At 42.7% G+C, this 23,075-nt stretch overlaps 1 protein-coding gene across 5 annotated transcripts in view; it reads left to right on the top strand.

The window, feature by feature from the left end:
- The window catches only part of SLC35H1 (solute carrier family 35 member H1), a 60,805-nt gene that overhangs the window by 18,879 nt on the left and 18,851 nt on the right, over positions 1–23,075 (top strand). For all 5 annotated transcript variants that reach the window (XR_016312210.1, XM_089673396.1, XM_089673398.1 and 2 more), the window contains 6 exons: positions 1,123–1,273; positions 7,664–7,727; positions 7,812–7,884; positions 8,688–8,856; positions 19,383–19,466; positions 21,340–21,515. Coding sequence is in view for 4 of the 5 variants with exons in the window: in XM_089673396.1 (XP_089529522.1) it covers positions 1,123–1,273; positions 7,664–7,727; positions 7,812–7,884; positions 8,688–8,856; positions 19,383–19,466; positions 21,340–21,515 (717 nt within the window). In the remaining variant the exon portion in view is untranslated. The remainder of the gene's footprint in view (positions 1–1,122; positions 1,274–7,663; positions 7,728–7,811; positions 7,885–8,687; positions 8,857–19,382; positions 19,467–21,339; positions 21,516–23,075) is intronic.

Here is a 23,075-nt window from a genome sequence, read left to right as displayed (position 1 = left end):
GCTTACTTTGTTTACTCCACCCCCCTCCCCGCCTTCCTCAAAAGGTAAACATGTTTATTATTTTTATCATTTTTATTTTTTTTAATGGTACATTTTACTTCACTTCTGGGTTGCCAGACCCCTCTGCCTCCTGGGATTGCTATGTCATAGCTATTCCAGGAAGCAGTGTTAGTAGGTCGGCAATTGTGTACAAATGCTGTGTGGCAATACAGTGCCCATCCACCAGAAGCTGGCATCATTTGTGCGGACATGCTGCTGCTCTGCCAGCAACCAAATGCCTGGAAGAGATCAGCGGCACATCTGCACATGTGCCCTTTTTTAAACATGTCAGCACAGAAAAGGGTGGAGGGCAGTTGAGGTAGTTTTAAAATCCATCTCTGCTAGATTCCTCAGACTGTCAGCCTGGGTTCACACTAATGCGGTGTGGCACATTGCATGTGATTCGCAGAGGAACCACACTGCATTCCTGTGCAAATCACATGTGATGTCTGTGCGGTGTGATTTGAGCCATACATTTTGTATAGCTCGAATCGCATCATATCCTCACCAAAAAGGTGCAGGACTTTTTTTTTTTTTTTTTTTTTCTTCCCCCCCCCACACCTGGTTCGCATTGCATGGGTGTTCTCACACATGCAATGCAAATTCTGGTAATCGCACTGTGTTTTGCGATCTGGTTTTGGGACGTCGTTAATTTAATATTGACACCCGTACCAGATCGCATGGACGCCGTGCAATTGCAATGCGGTGCGGGAAAAGGATTTGCTGCATTTCCCGCACTGCATTTGTGTGACCAAGGGCTCAGTGTGTTCCCGGACAAGATTGTAGGCTCTTGTTCTGTATGTGTACAACTTCCCTCTCTGACATCTGCAGGGAGTGGTGTTCAGAAGCAGGAAAATTGCTGACTCAGAAAATACTGGTAATTATAGGGATGTAATGAACACTGCGACATGCTGCAAAGTTGAGTGAGAACATGAACATATTAGTCACTCATAAGACAGGCTGCATCCCCAGGTCAGGGCTGATGCAGCATTTTCATGTTGCACTGGAGTGTATTGTACAAAACAAAATGTGCATTATGATTCGCATTTCACTACTTCTTTTTTTTTTTTCCCTTTGTTGCAGAGATTTCACCTGCCTCTATTTATGACTCTTGTGCATCTGCTCATGATTTTCATTATGTCAGCGGTAAGTCGTGCACTGATGACATGCTATAGTGGCCGTGCACGCGTTATCCTGCCGTGGTCAGACTACCTCAAAAAAGTGGCCCCTACAGGTACAGGCAACATTCTATTCTTTGTATTGTACCATATATTCTAATCTTTTGGTTTCTTGACATTCTGACATTGCACCTGCTCTGTGGGTCTTGGTTTATACCTACAACTTTCTACAGACACAAGCAGCGAAAATCGCATGCAGGTGTTCAAATATCCCTGTAGAAGTAAATAAAGGCTAGCATGGCAATATCATGCATGTCTAATGTACAGCTTAAATCCTTCAATAGTGCATAATATCCATAAGCCAAATTTGCCAGCACTCTATACAAATCCAATGCAACTTCTTTATTGATCACATAGAAAAATAAAAGCTAATATTAGAACTTGGGTTGTTCAGCCAACCTTGGCCCTAAAGCTTACGTTCAATCTGCTTTATAATTTGCCTTCCCTGGTTCCTCCATAGTCAACCTGCTAATGAAAATTTTAAAGAAAACCTCTCTGTTTTATTACATACTTTTATTTCAGACCCAGTAATATCACTGGGCCTCTCTGCTATACAATACTGGCAGATCATGGTTGGTGGGAGGGACGGGCAGGGTGCCGTACATCACAGCACCTTTTCTCCGTACTCTTCTCAAGAGCTCTCAGCCTTGACACAAGCAGTGGGCTGACTCCTGGAAGGAGTTATACAAATTTTAAAATGCCTTGATGGGTAAATCTCATTCTAAAGGAGTGGGCATTCCTAGGCAGGCTAAATTTGCATGTAGACCACCTTACGTAATGCTCACATGTGATACGGAGCCTCTATGATTCAAAGAACTGAAATCCAATTATTGAAAGGGGTAGGTCAGGGACAGAGACTGGAGAGGAAAGGGGTAGATGATGCTGGACCTCCTCCAGCCCGGAAATAAAACCGCATGAGAAATGAGACAACCTCTATCTTACTTGCTGCTTCTAATATACATTATGGGAAGATCTCAGTATGCAAATTTTAAAATGCCTTGATTGGTAAATCCCATCCTAAAGGAGTGGGCACTCCTAGGCAGGCTAAATTTGCATTTAGACCACCTATAGACCTATAGACCACCTTAGGTAATGCTCACATGTGATACGGAGCCTCCATGATTCAAAGAACTGAAATCCAATTATTGAAAGGGGTAGGTCAGGGACAAAAAGACTGGAGAGGAAAGGGGTAGATGATGCTGGACCTCCTCCAGCCGGGAAATAAAACCGCGTGAGAAATGAGACAACCTCTATCTGACTTGCTGCTTTTAATATACATTATGGGAAGATCACAGTATGCAGTAAATTCAGAGTAAGTAATTCCAGTACAGATTTAAAGCCTGTACAGTTGCGGAAGACTGAAGGGAATGTTGGAGTTCACCTTTGATCATAGCAATCAGTATTCCAGTACACTTTACAGTGGCCCAGCCCGTTATTATGCTGAACTTTCCTATTGATTGAAGAGTGGGGATAGACCAACCTTGACTTATACAGGAAAGTATATGAGCTTCTCATTTAAAGTCAGCAATCCATATCTCTAGATCTGTTGATTATCCAGAAGTTAGCCTGTTCTTATGCAGTTTTTTTTTTTTAACATATGCTCCATTTGTATTGAAATTTTAATGAATATATAACAGCATTCATTGGTGCATTTTACATACATTGATCAGCCATAACTTCATGACCACTGACAAGTGAATAACATTGATTATCTTGTTACAATGGTATCTAGACGTCCGTGAGATATATTGGGCAGCAAGTAACCATGTTGTCTCTGGAGATGTGTTGAAAGTAGAAAAATGTCCATCACAATTTGTTGTGTTTTTGGGACTGCGTAGCTGCAGACCAGTCAGGGTACCCATGCTCACACGTGTTCACAGCCTGAAGCACCTACAGTGGGAAGGTGAGCATCAGAACTGGACCACAGAGCACTGGAAGAATGTGGCCCGGTCTGATGAATCACATTTTCTTTTCAGTGTGATGCTTTGGGCAATGTTCTGCTGAGAAACCTTGGGTCCTGTCATTCATGTGGATGTTATTTGACCACCTACTTAGACACTGTTCCTTCATGGAAACTGTATTCTCTGATGGCAGTCGCCTCTTTAAGCAGGATAATGCACCCTGCCACACTGAACGAATGGTTTAAGAATGCTTTGAGGAATATAACAAGTTTAAGGTGTTGACTTGGTCTCCAAATTCTGCAGATCTCAGTCTGTTTGAGCATCATTAGGATGTGCTGGAAAAACAAGTCTGAGCCATAGAGGCCCCACCTTGCAACTTGTAGGACTTAGAGGATCTGCTACTAAAAGCTTGGTGCCAGATACCACAGAGTGGCGTTAATGCCTCGATGGGTTAGGGGTGTTTTGGTGGCAAAAGGGGGATCTACTTAATATTAGGTGGGTGGTCATAAAGTTTTATTAGCAGATTGGTGTATACCTGAAGTTCACACCAACCAATGTGTAATAGCTAAGAAACAGAAATGTCCTTGGACACTGATGTTTACCATGTATGTTTTTAAATTGTTTGTTGTGCAAACAACATTCCTGGCTTGGTTCACACCTATACCATCAGTGTGGCTGGTGTTTGTGTGGGAACAGCAGCTCCTTCACTTGAACGGGCTGCTGTACGTGTGGGAAATGCAGGAAATACTTCCCTGCAGCTGCAGTTGTAAAAAGGTGCATGGTGCTTTTGTACCATGTGATTTCTGACATCTGCAAATGCACTGCAGGTTTAGATGCATGGGGGTGCACTAAGAATGGATGGCAGCCTCGCGTGTCTTAAAGAAAAAAAAAGAAAAAGGAACGCGTTTTGGCTACAGGTGGTTGCTGGTATGGAAACGGGTGCAATTCATCCGCAAACAATTGCACAAGTGTGAACCCAGCCCATAGCTTGCTGGGTCCTGTCCATGGTATATTAATGAGGTCTGTGAAATGTGAAAATATAATTATTTTCTAGACAGGTGAGAAAAGGAAGTGAAGTTAGCCAAAGAGAGAAAGTTCTATCTGGTTTCTGAATTGAAAAATGAATATATTAATTTCTCTATGCTACCGCAAAGTTTGCCACAGTTTTTGCTGAAATTATGTATACAAATCCAAATGAATTTATTACAGAGAAACTCCATGTGGCATTTAAACTGAATGTTTAGTGGTTTTGTATGCACTGTATCTTTATTTACTATGGTCATGAAATACAATATATTTGACCTAAGTAAATATAACATATTACTATCTTCGATTTGAATTTTTAGCAATTTGGTAGAGCTGTGGGTGCCTTTCACATTTTTTTTCTAATGTGTCCTTACCTCCTGTTGAAAAAAAGCACACTGGTTACAGAGCCCAGAAACTCAAGATGATGTTTACAACTGAAGCTGACCATACATGTATAGATTTATGTTTGAGAATATTCATTTCATGAATATTTGTATGATTTTCTAATCGTTAGTGGGGGTCAAATCGATGTTTGTTTTTCAAACGCAGTGACCGGAAAATTTGGAGGGGCAGGAAGGGAAACAATTCTCGATCAAATGAATTTTCGGCCAGTGTATGCAGTTATCGTTCCAAAATTACATACATTTTAAAATCAAATGTTCAAAGCAAAATACCATCTTCAAACGACATTCGTCCATTCATCGAATGTGCAGAGAATTTCCATACGAATATTCTCGTACGAAAATCTACACGTGTATGGCCAGCTTAAAGTGGTTGCAAAAGCTCAAAGTTTTTTACCTTCATGCATTCTATGCATGAAGGTAAAACACCTTCTGTTTGCAGCAGTTCCCCCAGCCCCCTCATTACTTACCTGAGCCTCATCGCGATCCATCGATGTGCACAACAGCCTCAACTATCCCGGGTCTCTGCATCCTCATTGGCTGAGACAGCAGTCGGGATCCATTAGCTCCCTCTGGTGTCAATCACAGCCAGTCAGCCAATGAGAGAGGGGGCAGGGCCAAGCCTTGGCTCCATGTGTGAATGGACACACGGAGCAGCAGCTTGGGAACAGCGAGTTGCTTGCTATGGGGGCACCTGACAGGAGGAGCCAGGAGTGCTGGCGGGGGAACCGAGAAGAGGAGGATCTAGGCTATGCTGTGCAAAAACACTGCACACAGTAGGGAAGTATAATATGTTATGTTACAAAAAAAAAAAAAAAACCTTTTAGTTTTAAGTTACAGCAGTAACTCATCTCATCAGTTTGAAAACTTACAAACCTAAAAATAAAATTTTTTTTGTAGCTGCTGACCTAACTTTTTTTAAAGTTTGACTAGAACTCTGCTTTAATTAACCAGCCCCCTATGTGATACCCTTGAGCAGGTGACAGGTTCTCTTTATGGAGGCATTGTGGGTCTGCATTAGTTGCTTCCCTAGACACAGCAGCTGTGGAATGAGTGCTTCTGGCTTCATAAACAGCGGAGGAGATCAGGTAACAGATGTTCCTCGATCTCTTCCAGTTTGCTATCCTGAGACTATTTTGTGGTACTGAGCTCCTGGGAAGAGCATGAGAGCCATGGAACCATGGAGAAAAGGGGGTGGGCACACTGCATGCACAGTAAGAGTGATCAGGCGGCAATACAACCACCCAGATCACTTTAACATGGTTGCTACTGCATTTCATTCCACTGCACAAATGCTTCTGATATTCATGCAGTGAATGTTTTGTAAATTGACCCCTTTTGTGTACAGATCTTTAATGTTTATTTTTCCCTTCTAGAACATATATTTGCATTATATTTTGCTTTACCTTGTTCTTGCAGGGAGAAACCTCTTTCTTTAAACCTTGTGACATTCCAGTAGCTGCTGGGAGGAGAGATCAGTGGGTGTTTTTTCAGTTCCTAGTGAAGTAGTCATGCTCCCAGATGTTCATCACTCAAAAGGCTTTTCCCTGCACACAGTGGTGTTTTACTAAAGGCAAAAAAAACTTGTTCACTTTGCAAGGAAATTTCCCCAGAGCTTAGTGAATGGGGTGAAGCTGACTTCCATCATCCAATCACGTGCAAGCATTTTTAATTTATGCCTTACATGTGATTGGGTATTCTTTGCAAAGTGAACAATTGACATATTCACTAATCTCTGAGAAAATTTCCCCTGCAGAGCGCAACTTTTTTTGAAAAGTAAACAACCTGTTTGCCTTTATGTGGGCAGGCTTTTGAGAGTCAAGGTAGCACCATTGTTTTGCTGGGAAAGAAATCAGAAAATGCCTAAGGGGAAGGCTGAAGAGGTAGGGTTAGACGAAGTTCTCTAGTGCAGTATTGGCAGCCCTTTAGAGGAAGCTAAAAGCTTACTGGATTTCTGGCAGGATCATCAGGCATTTTTTTTGTACTTGCAGTGTTTTTAAAGGGATAAAGCTTTGAGCAGGTATTCCAGAGATGTATGCATATGTGGTGTTTTTTTTTTTTTCTAGTTTATCCACACACACACTTTAACCACTTCCCGACCGGCCATTGTATATAAACGGCCGGACGGTGGCACTGCAGGGTCGGGTGGCCGTTTATAAACAGCCTCCCCGCACCCTGCTTGTGCGCGCTCCCTGGGAGCGCACGCACCGCGATCCGGTGCTCGCTGTGTCCTCCGGACACAGTGAAACACCGATTGTTGGACGGGACCTCTGTACAAGGTCCCAATCATGTGATCACTGATTGGCCAATCAGTGATCACATGCAAAGTAATAAGCAAGATGTCACTTGTGACATCATTGCTTACTACGTGTGAAATCTGTGAATGATCACAGAGGTCACATGGTACAATGCTATTCACAGCAGCCTTGTACCATGTGACAAGCTGTGACCAATCACAGTTCTCAATGGCTGCAATAATGCAGACAGAGAGAGAGAGAGAGAGAGAAATGATTGCTTTTACATCCTATATGGGTGTAAAAGCAATCAGTGTAAAAAAAAAAAAAATCTTCATCACCCCCCAAAAGTAGTACAGTGTCACCATGGTGACACTGTACTCCTAGGGTGACAGTATGTAAAAAATAATATAAAAAAAAAATAAAAATGTAAAAAAAAATGTTTAAAAATTATAATTTTTGGTTATAAACTAATTTGGCTTTTTTTTTTTTTTTTACTAAAAAGATAATAGAATACATTTTGGCCAAGATTTATGATGAAATATTATTTGCAAAATTTTATAAGACAAACACTTTTTTTCAAAATTTTTGGACATTTTCATTTACATAGCAAAAAAAAAATAAAAATCCCAGCGGTGAATAAATACCACCAAAATAAAGTTTTATCTATCTAAAAAAAATGGTAAAAAATTCATATGGGTACAGTGTTGCATGACCGCACAATTGTCATTCAAAGTGTGATAGCGCTGAAAGCTGAAAATTGCTCTGGTCAGGAAGGGGGTAAAAGTATCTGGACTGGAAGTGGTTAAATGGAAGATTACACTTGTTCCTGACAGTGTTGGCTTGCACATTGCAGAATTTTAATTATTGCTATTTATTTTCAGCTTTGGCCACTGCTCTGGACATTGGACTTTCTAATTGGAGCTTCCTGTACATCACTGTGTCACTGTGAGTTGTTAAGGCTTACATTAATCATGGCAAAGAACGATGTTTGTACAAGCACTATCATGTTTTGTATTCTATTTCCACCAGGTACACCATGACAAAGTCCTCTGCAGTCCTCTTCATCCTCTTCTTCTCCCTCCTCTTCAAGTTAGAGGAACTGGTGAGTCACCGGGTTCATGTGCAGAGTGGAGAGGGAGTGAGCGGGAATAATAGGGTTCCACTCTTACATATGACAGCTAAATTACCTTTAGGCAAGACACCAGCACCAATCTGCCAATATTTTTCTGATTAAAGCCTTGCAAAGGTAGCTATGTTTATTTAAGCATTTCTCATAAACATGCTCTCCAGGTTGATGAAATGCATTCATTATATGGAATAAATAGGATCAATTCCACAATTCAAAAAGCAGCTTTATTTCACAAGACTTAAGTTAGTACTTGTTTAATACAATATGGCAGCATACGATAATGCATATTTTCTTTTTTATTTTATTATTTAAAAAACAAATTGGGCTCCATTTACGCTTGTGGGACTTGTCATGTGACTTTAGACATCAAGTCGCAGCCCATTCTTTACAATGGCACCCGTACAAATTGGTGCAATGTAAAAGTCGCAGCCTGTCAAAAAGGTGCCTGCGCTAATTTGATGTGACTTTTGATGCTACTTTGATCCAGAGAGTGCAAGTCAGACCAAAGTCACACTCAGTTGCACTCCAAAGTCACGCTGAAAATCGTGCAGCTTTGGTGTCGCACAAGTGTGAATGGAGTTCTAATCCTAAAAGATTTGAGAAGAAAAGGCCATATACAGGGTACCTTACATGTTGGTAGTTCTTTCCACTGGTGCTGTATGCACACTCGTATAAGTATACTTTTGTTATGGACAGCAAAATGCACCATGTAAATGGATAAACACTTTGTGTGACCTGCACACTATAACCTATGCTATCAATATTCCTTCCTGCAGAGACCGGCCCTTGTTCTGGTGGTATTACTAATTTCCGGAGGCCTTTTTATGTTCACGTTCAAGTCAACTCAATTTGACACCAGGGGTTTCATTCTGGTACTTGCTGCTTCCTGTCTTGGAGGGATCAGATGGACTCTGACCCAGATCCTCATGCAGAAGGCAGAGCTGGGTAAGTGGGTGATGACTGACTGCTATGGTAATTTTTATGTAGCAATTATAATCTTACATCATATGGGATACAGTAGCTCACAGAAGTGAATACACCCCTCACATTTTTGTAAAGAATTTATTATATCTTTTCATGTTACAATACTGAAGAAATGACACTTTGCTACAATGTGGCATAGTGAGTGTACAACTTGTATAACTGTAAATTTGCTGTCCCCTCAAAATAACTCAACACACAGCCATTAATGTCTAAACCGCTGGCAACAAAAGTGAGTACACCCCTAAGTGAAAATGTCCAAATTGGGCCCAAAGTGTCAATATTTTGTTTGGCCACAATTATTTTCCAGCACTGCCTTAATCCTCTTGGGCATGGAGTTCACCAGAGCTTCACAGGTTACCACTGGAGTCCTCTTCCAGTCTTCCATGACGACATCACGGAGCTGGTGGATGTTAGAGACCTTGCAGTCCTCCACCTTCCATTTGAGGATGCCCCACAGATGCTCAATAGGGTTTAGGCCTGGAGACATGCTTGGCCAGTCCATCAACTTTACCCTCAGCTTTAGCAAGGCAGTAGTTATCTTGGAGGTGTGTTTGGGGTCGTTATCATGTTGGAATACTGCCCTGCGGCCCAGTCTCTGAAGGGAGGGGATCATGCTCTGCTTCGGTATGTCACAGTGCATGTTGGTATTCATGGTTCCCTCAATGAACTGTAGTTTCCCAGTACTGGCAGCACTCATGCAGTCCCAGACCATGACACTCCCACCACCATGCTTGATTGTACTCCTCCCCTGGTTGCCGCCACACACACTTGACACCATCTGAACCGAATAAGTATATCTTGGTCTCATCAGACCACAGCACATGGTTCCAGTAATCCATGTCTTTAGTCTGCTTGTCTTCAGCAAACTGTTTGCGGGCTTTCTTATGCATCATCTTTAGAAGAGGCTTCCTTCTGGGACGACAGCCATGCAGACCAGTTTGATGCAGTGTGCGGCATATGGTCTGAGCACTGACAGGCTAACCCCCCACCCCTTCAACCTCTGCAGCAATGATGGCAAGACTCATACATCTATTTCCCAAAGACAACCTCTGGGTATGACATTGAGCACGTTCAGTCACCTTTGGTTGGTCGACCATGGTGAGGCCTGTTCTGAGTGGAACCTGTCCTGTTAAACCGCTGTATGGTCTTGGCCACCGTGCTGCAGCTCAGTTTCAGGGTCTTCGCAATCATCTTATAGCCTAGGCCATCTTTATGTGGAGCAACAATTCTTTTTTTCAGATCCTCAGAGAGTTATTTGCCATGAGGTGCCATGTGGAACTTCCAGTGACCAGTATGAGAGAGTGAGAACGATAATGCCAAATTTAACACACCTGCTCCCCATTTACACCTGAGACCTTGTAACACTAAGGAGTCACGTGACACCGGGGAGGGAAAAGGGCTAATTGGGCTCAATTTGGACATTTTCACTTAAAGATGTACTCACTTTTGTTGCCAGCGGTTTAGACATTAATGGCTGTGTTGAGTTATTTTGAGGGGACAGCAAATTTACAGTTATACAAGCTGTACACTCACTACGTCACATTTCTTCAGTGTTATCACATGAAAAAATATACAAAAAAATGTGAGGGGTGTACTCACTTCTGTGAGATGCTGTAAGTGCAACTTTCAGCTGAGACATCATGAATAGCCTTTTTTTTTTTTTATTTCTTTTTTGGGTAGCCTCTGAAAACTTTAAGCCAAACTTCAGACACATAAATGTTCATTGAAATATATTCCTCAACAACACAAACAATAGACCGTACGTCCAATTTGTATACCTAAATGAAAAAACCCAGATATTACCCTTTTAAGTGCCGTATTTTAAGGTCTGCTTTCACTGTGGATTACAATCTACTTGTTCAGGACCGGTTCAGAGCAGGTTTAGGACTGGTTTTTGTGACACAGCTGCGGATTGTACTGTTCACAGGTACAGGGCTGGTTTAGATGCGGGTTTGCAAGGCTTTTTGGTTTTGCTGAGGTGAAAAGGAGAGGAGGTTGAGAGCAAACTGTGCTGAAACCTGATCCTGAACTGAAATCCTGTTCACAACTGATAACAAGTGTGATTCATATGTGAACAGGCACCGTAGGAAGCAATGTTATTTCACGTCATGTGGATTAGATGCGGTTCAAACCTCATCCAATCCACATATATGTGAACCGGCATTAAAAGTTGCCTTGATATGGCTGTGCTGAGAGCAGAGCTGTGGGAGGGACCTAACAGGTTCCCCCACTACAAGCTGGCTGTAGAAAAGTATGGGGAGATGGGGCAGATACAAGACCAGTCATGCTGCACAAGGTGGGAGAACAACAGTGGCTGGTCTTTGTAACAGGAAACACAAAGGGCACCAAAATTAAAGTAGGAATATACATGGCTCTAGTCTTTAGACCAATAGAGTATTGTTCAGTCCAAATTAATCAAACCTTGAGATACAGAAACAGGCCAAAGCCCAGCTGCTCATTTTTACATGAAGACATTGGTGCAGGGTACCAGTCTAGCCCACTGTCTCTCTAATCTATGGATCTGAGAACCCCTGCTTATGATACAAGACAGGGGCTCACAAACACACCCACTGCTGCCTTTCATGCACAGAAAGCCTCATGTAATAAAATATCAGTGCTAAGAAGTTTTTTGCAGCTATCTATCAGATTCTAACCTGAGAAAACCTGAATGTACTTTGTGATACAGGTTGCTGAAGGATCTGGCATTATACAGCACAGGCTTCAGTATGTACACTCGACTGATCCTGCGAAGTGCTTCCTAAATTCTGTTACAGTCAGAACTTTGGAACTTTCTTATGTTAGCATAGTTGCAGCGTCTGCTAAAATGCATTAGTATCCCATTAATTAGTTTCACTTTTTGACTCGGATTGCTTTTTAAATCCTAACTCCAGGTTTACTAGGACTTTAAATAGTTACTTTGGGCCAAACTTGCCCATCAGACAAACTATTTCCTTTACGAACAGATGTAAACTGTATCAGGTACATCCAGTATATGAAGCTGTGTTCTGGCAGCGGGATGGGGACTTCTGTTCCTGGAACAAAATCGACTTAGTCTGAGCATCACTCAGTCATTCACAGGAAGCCTTGTATTTTATGAATGAAAGGCTTCCTCTGATTGGCTGAGGTGGACAGGCAGGCAGGTAAAGGCACAATATTTTAAAGTATATAATGACAGTGCAATCATCCTTTAATGGTCTTTAATGCTGCATCCCAATATGATAGGACTCATTCAGGTGCCACATGGTGCAATACAATCGCAATTTCTGAGCTTTAAAGTCTAACACCAGGTTTTAGTGAACATTAAATAGTTTATTTGTACCAATGATTCAAACAATCTATTTCCTACACTAACAGTTGCAGCTGCTGGGAGTACAGTATCAACTATATGTAGCATCAGCTGCATACAGTACACAGTGCTGTGTTCCAGCAGAGGAACAGAATTTATTTCCCTGCTCCCAGAACAAAATCATGTCTGGCTGAACGCTGCTCAGCCATTCACAGGAAGCTTTATATTTTATAAATAAATGTAAGCCCTCCTCTGAGTGACTGGGGTGGAGATCATGATTTTGTCTGCCTGCCTGTCCACCTCAGCCATTCAGAAGAACCTTTGAATTCATTATTATAATACAAAGCTTCCTGTGAATGGCTGAGTAGCGCTCAGCCTGACTCAATTTTGTTTTGGAATGTAGCGCTGTATACTTTATGGAGCTCATGCTACATACAATTTATACAGGGCACACAGCTGATGTTAGGCAGCCCATAGACAATTCTGTTTGATTCATTTTAACCAGCAGGTTGAACAAAAAAAACTGACCTGATTCCCCCATCCACCTCAATTGTGTGGCTTGGGGAATCGGTCCAGTTTTCTTGTTTAATCAAGGTGGATGGGAGAATCACTTCCGCTGAGCTATTGTATTCTGACAAGGGGATACTTCCACACCATCAGAATACAATGATTAGCACTGCCAACTATAGCCTGCAGCACTGATCGAGCGGTACTTATCTGACAGGCTGGCTATACAGAAGTCGATCGGTAGAAATACCAACTACTACTACAACCACTGTCCCCCATACATGGATCAAAATTTGTCTGGTCCCTGTTTCGGTCCATGTTTGACTTTGGTGAAAGAAATTAATTATTTGGACCAGCTTGGTTCAAACCACTATTTAAAATTAAAGGAAAAGTTCACCTTTTCTAACATGTTGCATCCATGTTCAGGGTGTAACATGTATTGCTGCAAATGCCCATGTGCCCCCGCTGTGACTGTAGACTTTTCTTCTCTTCTCCCCATGTCTGCTGTAACAATTCAAAAAAGACATCCACCGGGCCACGTTATTCATTCACAGAGTTCTGTGAAAGGGAAACTACAACTATCGACCTGTCAGGTTGTAGTTCTCAATGAACTACTGATTTAGTCGTGGACCTAATCGTCCAGTGCTTATCTGTTCCTGTCCTAATTTATGATGCTGGCCAGCTTCTGGAATGTGCGCACATGAAGAAACTCACACTGACACGTTTGGTCTGTGAAAACTTCTCTCTAATTTATTGAAATTAAACCGTGAGTTTATATATGAAAAATGATGCGAACATCACGTGATAACAGCATAAGCATTATATTAGTCTTTGATTGGTCACTTTACACGAAAACAATCTCCGTCATGGTATAGGTGTGATCTTCTTCCGTCTTATCTTAAAGAGAGAAAAACATTCCTTTGTTTCCCAAATCACACGGTGGGAGGGGGTCTGTGTGTGTGAGCAGACATTTCTTAAGCAAGGATTTCTTATAGTACCACAAAGCCCAGCAGGCAGAAAATATTCACACAACATATGTATTAAAGTATAAAAGTAAATATTTATAAAACTTATAGAAATAGCGTGTATATATATATATATATATTCAATAGGAAACAAAATAGGAATTTTACCAAATCCATCACAGTCCCCCCTTAAAATGACTATTTTTCTCTGTCCCTATAAAGCCTAGCTCATCTGTCCTTATGTACCTTGGAACTCTTCTATGCTGCACGTTAGACAGGTGATGACTATTTCATCACCTCCCTTGCCACAGACTTTGTACATAAGGAAGTCAGATGCTATCCCTACAAAATTGTGAGATTACAATTGGTGGGGAGGGACCGTAATGGGGTGTAAGGTTTTTCTTCATCTATCATGTGGGGATCCTCTTGCTCCTGGTTCAGGAAGATAGGTGTACTGTTGTCTACAGCTTTGCTCATCAATTTCCTCACACATATTATAACACAGCATACAACCAGGACCAGGAGAATCAGAATTATTAATACAGTTACACCTATTTGGGCAAGTATCTTTTGCCACCCACTCATCCAACTGAAATATTGATCCCACAGGTCTGTGATACCTGAGTTCTTCTTCAACTCAGCTGACAGGTCTTCCAATTTCTTTATAGCCAGAGTAACCTTACCATTCAGGCCAGTATTCTCAGGAATATATGTACAACATGTTCCGGTTCCTTCTATCATTTTACAGACACCTCCTTTTTCTGCTAAAATCATGTCCAGAGCCATCCTATTCTGGAATGTCATGTAGGATGTAGGGGCTAACTGGTCAACGATTCCTTGAAGGGCATCCCTGGTGTAATTCACAAACCTCTGTTGGTTGTAGTATATGTAATTTATCCAATCTACATTTTTATTAACAGTTATCATGGGAATCAGGGATTCAAAGCCTGCTTTTACTTGGTCTCTGGCTTTGAATTTATTAGGCACCCCCCTTGGGACTCCAATAGCATCTATATACACATGTGGGTCAAAACTACCAGAAGGAGCTTTTCGTTTCCTCCTACGGCCAGGCATTGGGTCAGGGGTATTTTCTGCTAGGATGTGGAGAGGCATAATGGCCTTTGCAAGAGCATACTCGCCAGTCCAAATCCCTTCCAATCTGATTCTAATCTTTTGGTCCCCAGTAATCATCCATGACATATATGTATACCTGGTCACTGCTATCGGAACATGCTCGTTGTGTCAAGATCATATAGATTATGGTCATAGCACCACATGGGATCTATACTACAGAAATCAAAGGTGAAAATAGCTACATGAGTGTTGGATGAGTTGTACCAAAATATAGTGGTGTCACCTATTTCGGTGATATCCACCTGTTGAGCCTCTGTCAGACTCATAAGAAAAAGGATATACAACATAGTTGTCATGGTGTAGATGACGCCTTTCCCTCAGGGTTTGGGACTTTCTTGCAGTGGGAGGCGTGTATCCAAGTGTTCTTCCCGGCCACCTTGTCAGAAGGGGCTGTGGTCAGCAGAACTTGGAAGGGACCATCATATCTTGGCTCAAGGGAATATTTCCTCATAAATTTCTTTACTAATACCCAATCTCCGGGTAATAGGCTGTGAGTTCCTGTATCTGACTCAGGATCTGGAATGGAGAAAACACTTGGACATAGATATGGGTTAATTCACGTGATAATGCAGTCACATAATCAGTTAACACATCAGATTGTAATTAAAGTATAAAAGTAAATATTTATAAAACTTATAGAAATAGCGTATATATATATATATATATATATATATATATATATATATATATATATATTCAATAGGAAACAAAATAGGCATTTTACCAAATCCATCACACTACCAGGGCACTGTTTAGCGCTCTAGTTACCGTATTTTTCGCTCCATAAGACGCACCTGACCATAAGACGCGCCTAGGTTTTAGAGGCGAAAAACAAGAAAAAAAAATATTCTGAACCAATGGACTGCAGACACAGTACAGGAGATGACCAGAGACTGCGGACACAGTACAGGAGATGACCAGAGACTGCGGACACAGTACAGGAGATGACCAGAGACTGCGGACACAGTACAGGAGATGACCAGAGGCTGCGGACACAGTACAGGAGATGACCAGAGACTGCGGACACAGTACAGGAGATGACCAGAGACTGCGGACACAGTACAGGAGATGACCAGAGACTGCGGACACAGTACAGGAGATGACCAGAGACTGCGGACACAGTACAGGAGATGACCAGAGACTGCGGACACAGTACAGGAGATGACCAGAGACTGCGGACACAGTACAGGAGATGACCAGAGACTGCGGACACAGTACAGGAGATGACCAGAGACTGCGGACACAGTACAGGAGATGACCAGAGACTGCGGACACAGTACAGGAGATGACCAGAGACTGCGGACACAGTACAGGAGATGACCAGAGACTGCGGACACAGTACAGGAGATGACCAGAGACTGCGGACACAGTACAGGAGATGACCAGAGACTGCGGACACAGTACAGGAGATGACCAGAGACTGCGGACACAGTACAGGAGATGACCAGAGACTGCGGACACAGTACAGGAGATGACCAGAGACTGCGGACACAGTACAGGAGATGACCAGAGACTGCGGACACAGTACAGGAGATGACCAGAGACTGCGGACACAGTACAGGAGATGACCAGAGACTGCGGACACAGTACAGGAGATGACCAGAGACTGCGGACACAGTACAGGAGATGACCAGAGACTGCGGACACAGTACAGGAGATGACCAGAGACTGCGGACACAGTACAGGAGATGACCAGAGACTGCGGACACAGTACAGGAGATGACCAGAGACTGCGGACACAGTACAGGAGATGACCAGAGACTGCGGACACAGTACAGGAGATGACCAGAGACTGCGGACACAGTACAGGAGATGACCAGAGACTGCGGACACAGTACAGGAGATGACCAGAGACTGCGGACACAGTACAGGAGATGACCAGAGACTGCGGACACAGTACAGGAGATGACCAGAGACTGCGGACACAGTACAGGAGATGACCAGAGACTGCGGACACAGTACAGGAGATGACCAGAGACTGCGGACACAGTACAGGAGATGACCAGAGACTGCGGACACAGTACAGGAGATGACCAGAGACTGCGGACACAGTACAGGAGATGACCAGAGACTGCGGACACAGTACAGGAGATGACCAGAGACTGCGGACACAGTACAGGAGATGACCAGAGACTGCGGACACAGTACAGGAGATGACCAGAGACTGCGGACACAGTACAGGAGATGACCAGAGACTGCGGACACAGTACAGGAGATGACCAGAGACTGCGGACACAGTACAGGAGATGACCAGAGACTGCGGACACAGTACAGGAGATGACCAGAGACTGCGGACACAGTACAGGAGATGACCAGAGACTGCGGACATACTACAGGAGATGACCAGAGACTGCGGACATACTACAGGAGATGACCAGAGACTGCGGACACAGTACAGAAGATGACCAGACGCTACAGACACAATACAGGAGATGACCAGAGACCGCGGACACAGTACAGGGGATGACCAGAGACCGCGGACACAGTACAGGGGATGACCAGAGACCGCAGACAGCGCAGAGGATGACCAGAGACCGCAGACAGCGCAGGGGATGACCAGAGACTGCTGACCTTTGGGGAGGGAGGGGGAGCGGGTACTTGAATTTGACAGGTACCCGCTCCCACTTCCGCGGAGTTGTCCTTCCCTCTTCTTCCCGGGCCGGCTTCTGTGACAGCCGGGTGCCCACTGCGCATGCGCGAGAAGCGCTGCGCTTTGTGAATGGCCCGGCGCCTTCTGGGACCTGTCATGTGTCCCAGAAGACACCGGATCATTCACAAAGCGCAGCACATGCGCAGTGGGCACCCGGCTGTCACAGAAGCCAGCGCGGGAAGACTGTGCAGCGCTGGAGCGAGGAACAGGTAAGGCCCTGCAGGAGAGAACAGCTGAGCAGCCGACCCGGTATTCTGACATAGTGGCGGCAAAAATACTGGACCGGCCGCTTTATATTCGCTCCATAAGACGCACTGACATTTTCCCCCCTTTTTTGGGGGGAAAAAAGTGCGTCTTATGGAGAGAAAAATACGGTAGTTCCTGTTAGTGTGTAACTACTTGCTCATACGAAATACAAGCAGACTGCTTACACACAGTCTGCAAGAGCCCCGCATAGCACCCACGATCTGCTGATGTATGCAATGACTTCCAGGCTCCCAATAAAAAATAAATAAATAAATGCATATTGTACCTGTAAAGAGATGTGCATTTATTATTATTTGTTTTTTTTTTAAAAGGGGATCTCATTTTTTAATCACTTGCCCTCCAGAAGATTTACCTCCCTTCCTGACCAGGCCATTTTTTGCGATACGACGCTACGTTACTTTAACTGACAATTGCGTGGTCATGTAATGCTGTACATAAATTAAATTTATTAAATTTTTTCCCACGAATAGAGCTTTCTTTTGGTGGTATTTGATCACCTGTGCGGCTTTTTATTTTTTGCGCTATAAAGCTAAAAAAATACCGATAATTTTGAAAAAAAAAAAAAAACATCCAGTAAAAAAATGTAAAAAATCAAATTTCATCATAAATTTAGGCCAAAATGTATTCTGATGCATGTCTTTGCTAAAAAAAAAATTCCAATACGTGTAAATTAATTGGTTTATGTGAAAGTGAATTGCGTCTACAAATGGCAGCATATATACTGGAATTTTTACTAGTAATGCCGGTGATCAGCAACTTATAGCGGGACTGCAGTGGGCATTCTGACACTGGGTGGGAACTGACAAACTGCCACTGACAACCCCAGTGACACTAATACAGTGATCAGTGCTAATAAAAAGCACTGACACTGTACTAATGACATTGGGCAGGAAGGGGTTATCATGTGGGGTGATGAAAGGGTTAACTGTGTGCTGTGTGTTTTTTACTGTGCTGTGTTTTGCTAGAGAGACATGCTGTTTTGTATCTCTCTGCTGTGTGGAGAGATACAAAACAGCATGTCCGTGCTGACAGGAGAGAGACCTGTGTTGTTTTTCTCTCCTGTCGGCTTTCCCCGATGATTGCTGAGTGCCGGCCGGGACCCAGTGATTGACATCTGTAGCCGTGAATAGCGACACGGGTAGGGCAGCATGTGTGCACGTGCGCACCCTACCTGACGATGCAAATCACGTATATATACATGATTTTGCGCAGCCCTGCCTCCCTGTAGCAGTATTTCTGCTAGAGGGCAAGTGGTTAATAACCAAAACTAGGGGTTAGGCTGTAAAGTGAATCTGCATTGTGCTCATACCGCACTTAAATGCTTCCCCAATGCTCCAGTCAGCTGCCAAGAGCAAAGAATTGTAAGCTCTGAGTTGCTGCTGTTGGAGCTTACCCAGAGCGGAGGATTCCCCACCTACATGTGACAGCACTGGACCTATCGTCAAGCACCATTATTGTCACATGGAATCACATGTTCCTCCAATACTCATAAGTAGTGGGTACTTTCTTCTTTCCCAGTGGCTGAATGGAGCCACTGAAGCATAAAGAAACGGTGAATATGTGCTGGAGGGGGAGCAGAATTAAGGTACGTTTTCTACTTTCTTTTATATCTGCTTTAAGCTGTCAATACAAATATCAGAAAAAATATATTTATGTGTATATAATTTTTCTCCTCTAGGTTTACAGAATCCCATGGACACTATGTTTCACTTACAACCTCTTATGTTCCTCAGCCTGTTCCCTTTGTTTGTTGCCATTGAAGGTGAGAATGTGATATTATATGCAGTTGATTGTGCCATTGTAATATAACTACAGTGGCATCAGTTAGTGTAGTTGGTGTGTGATGTTAATGGCAGTTTTTGAATTACAGGTTGTTTAGTGACGATTAAAGCTTGTTACACATGCTATAATCTGAGAATACAATCTTCGTTAGATTTACCAACTACGATGTAGTGCAATGGGCCTTCTGCACAATGTCTTCAATGTACATCCAATCAGGTAGGCCCTCCCACTACATAGTTGTTGGTAAGTTTAACATTGGCCATAAGTGCTTTAATAAACAATCAATTTCTTTTCTGATCGAATAATTGTTTCGTAGTCGACAAGCCATTTGATTGATATATAAGTGGAGCCTGCATAGTGGACTGTGGTTAATGTGGAAATAGACTGGTTGTTGCTAGCACTACCAGAAATGTGTATCAAACAAATGTGTGAATACAAACATAAATAAATGCTGCGCTGCCACTAGTGAATGAATGTGCTACACTATATTCGTGATAGTGGCCCACAAATAAACGTGTACCTCTATAGCATATAAACTTAAAAAGGTGCCCCTCCCCCTCAGGGTCTTATTACATCCTTATATTAGGGAAGATTAAATATTCATATACCCTGCGTGCTTAGTGCTAAGTGAGTGCAAATATTGTGCCAATCATGGACATCAGTTTTCCCAGCGTAACTCAATTACAATAAGAACATCAAACATTTTTTATTTCAGGTACTTATATAGCGCCATCAATTTACGCAGCACTTTACGTATATATTGTACATTCACATCAGACCCTAACCCTCAAGGGGCGTACAAGCGAAAGTCCCTAACTCTCACATTCATACATATACATACTAGGGCCAATTTAGACAGGAGCCAATTAACCTACCAACATGTCTTTGGAGTACCCGGAGGAAACCCACGCAGTCACAGGGAGAACATGCAAACTCTAGGCAGGTGGTGTCGGGGTTGGGATTCGAACCAGCGACCCTAGTACTGCCAGGCGGAAGTGCTACCCATTTAGCCACTGTGCTGCCACAGTGGCTAAATGTCTCAAACATAATTATACATAAACACGGTGCAGTTGTATGTGGATATTAAAGTCCCAATCCACCGCTAACAGCATTCAAATATTTTAAGTCCCAATATGAAACACTTTCTCCTTCCATATCCAATGTGAAGCTAGGTGATGAAGTGATCAATCGTATCCACAAATATCTTTGTGTTGAGTGCTCCACTGAGTGCTCCCCCTCCAGAGCCCCACTCACCACAAGGTGTTGACCACCTGCATAGGTAGGTCAAACTGCGCGTTTGGTGCTGCAGCACACTCCTGCAGCGATCGGCTGCCTATATAATCTTGATGCCTCTATCCGCTGGTTCCGGACCTCGTTCCTGGCACATTCACTCACTAGTGGCAGCGTATCATTCGATTGATATGCCATATACAAGTGGCCTTTGATAAGATATGATCATAATTTATTATCATAAGCATCAATCGCATCTCTGTTTCCACCATATGATCTCATCTGATTGATCAAAATATGATGACAAAGCATCACAGCGCTGCCAATTGATGCAAAACAATCAACAATTTTCTGCCCTGGCTGATTGACTCAGTTTGATTGAATCCAAATGAAATTGAGTCTAAGTAGATTGGAAGGGCAGTTAAACCTATTGGATTATTTGCAGATTCAATTGTTTTGATCAAATCGCACATCAATCAGCTTAAAAAAAATTAAGCATTTATGACCACCATTAAAGCAGATTGTGCAATCATATTGTAATGTGTATATCCAGCTTTCCCGTGATTGCCTTATGTTCTTATTTGCTGACCTGGGTTTTCCTTTTGTATGTTTTTCTCCTTCAGGTCTTCATATGTCCACGTCACAGCAGTTGTTCCGCTATCACGACATTCGGGAACCACTTGCACTTCTGGGAACACTTGGATTGGGTGGACTTCTGGCATTTGGTCTAGGATATTCTGAGTTTCTACTAGTTTCAAAAACATCCAGTCTCACCTTGTCCATAGCTGGTATTTTCAAGGTAAATTTAGGTGTATATTATTTTGTGCAAAGTGCTAATATTTTCGAACATTGGACACATTTAGGACCCATTCAGAAATGTGGTGTCATTTATTCCAATGGTATCACGCACCTAGCAAGCCCAGTTTTTGCTAACGCATCATTTTATGGAGTATTCTGTTGAAAATGAATGGGCTACTTTACTTCAGAACCTGATAACATGCTTGTAATAACACGCTGCAATGTAATGAAAAGAACTTTCTTCGAAAAATGTTATACTAGGGTTACCAAGACACTTTTAGTGTTGTGGAATTCCTGCCCAACCATAACTATTCCTGAGAATATCCTCTCCTTTCTCCTGCTACCTATCCTGCCTTCTCCTGTATAAAAAAGATCTGTATACTTACCTATTTTCAGCCTACTCCGGTCTGGATCCCACAGCTCTGGCTCGCTTGTGTCAGCGGCAGCTACAGGGGAGAGGAGGGAGAACCAATATCGGCTGGGCTATGGGAGCCTATGGGTGACGTCACAGCGCCTGGGATTCCTAGCCATTGTCAAGTGCTCACTCATCTCTCCTGCAGCCATCAGCTTACTGACACAGAGAATCACGTGACTGGACCAAAGTGGACTGAAAAAAGGTAAATAAACACATATTTTTTTAACATAGGTTAGACAGGATAGGGAGCAGGAAGAGGGAGTGGACATTTTAAGAATAGTTATGGCTGGGCAGAGATTCCTCTTTAAACCCCTGAAAGTTTAGCTTAGTAATCTACATCAGTGTTTCTCAACCCTTTTCCAGTTACAGCACCCTTAAAAGCTATGCACAATCTCAAGGCACCCCATTCTAAAATGTGAAAAAACAAAAAAAGTTTGACATAGTACGGGCTCCACACACAAGTAAAACACCCAACATTAAAAGTGATTTATGTTGGGGGTCTGACTGCTATTTTACAGCATTTCTTCTTTCTCATTTTTTTCCATTTCTCACATCTAACGCGACTCCACTGCTGCTGACACAAAGGATGTGGGGGGTGTCAAAGATGCTGTGCAGGTGCCCTATGTTCTCCTTTTCAACCAATGATGTCAGCAGTTGTTAGGATGCTGGTGGCTGGGCTGCACAGTGTTCAGGGTTGTAATGTTACACAATGAAACCTGTAGGTTTGTGTAAAACAAAAAAAAAAAAAGCAGGTTTGATCCACCCGCTAGCTTGTGCACAATTTTTGGCAATTTTTTTGACATTTGGCTAAGGCACCCAAGGCTGATCTATATGAATTTATCCTAATGCCACGTGTCTATTCTAACTTTCATACACAGAAGACATACATTAATTTTCTTTAAATAATGAATGCAAATAGACTGTGCAAATAGACTTAGGCCATGTTTTCCCAAAGCTTAGAGAATGTGGTGAAGCTCTGCTGATTTCCATTATCCAATCATCTGCAAGAAAAATGCTGTATTTTTTAATTTTCCTTTCACCTGATTGGGTATTCTTTACACAGGGAAGGTTCACCACATTCATTAAAGAGTAACTCCCCTTTTGCTGAGGAAAAAAAACATACCCCCCTCGGTAATTCATGAACAT

This window comes from Staurois parvus, unplaced genomic scaffold (assembly GCF_062004578.1).
Source record: "Staurois parvus isolate SC_StPar_1 unplaced genomic scaffold, SC_StPar_1.0 ptg000137l, whole genome shotgun sequence".
NCBI lineage: Eukaryota > Metazoa > Chordata > Amphibia > Anura > Ranidae > Staurois > Staurois parvus.
Note: the sequence above shows the minus strand (reverse complement) of the source record. Positions and strands in the feature narration are given on the sequence as shown.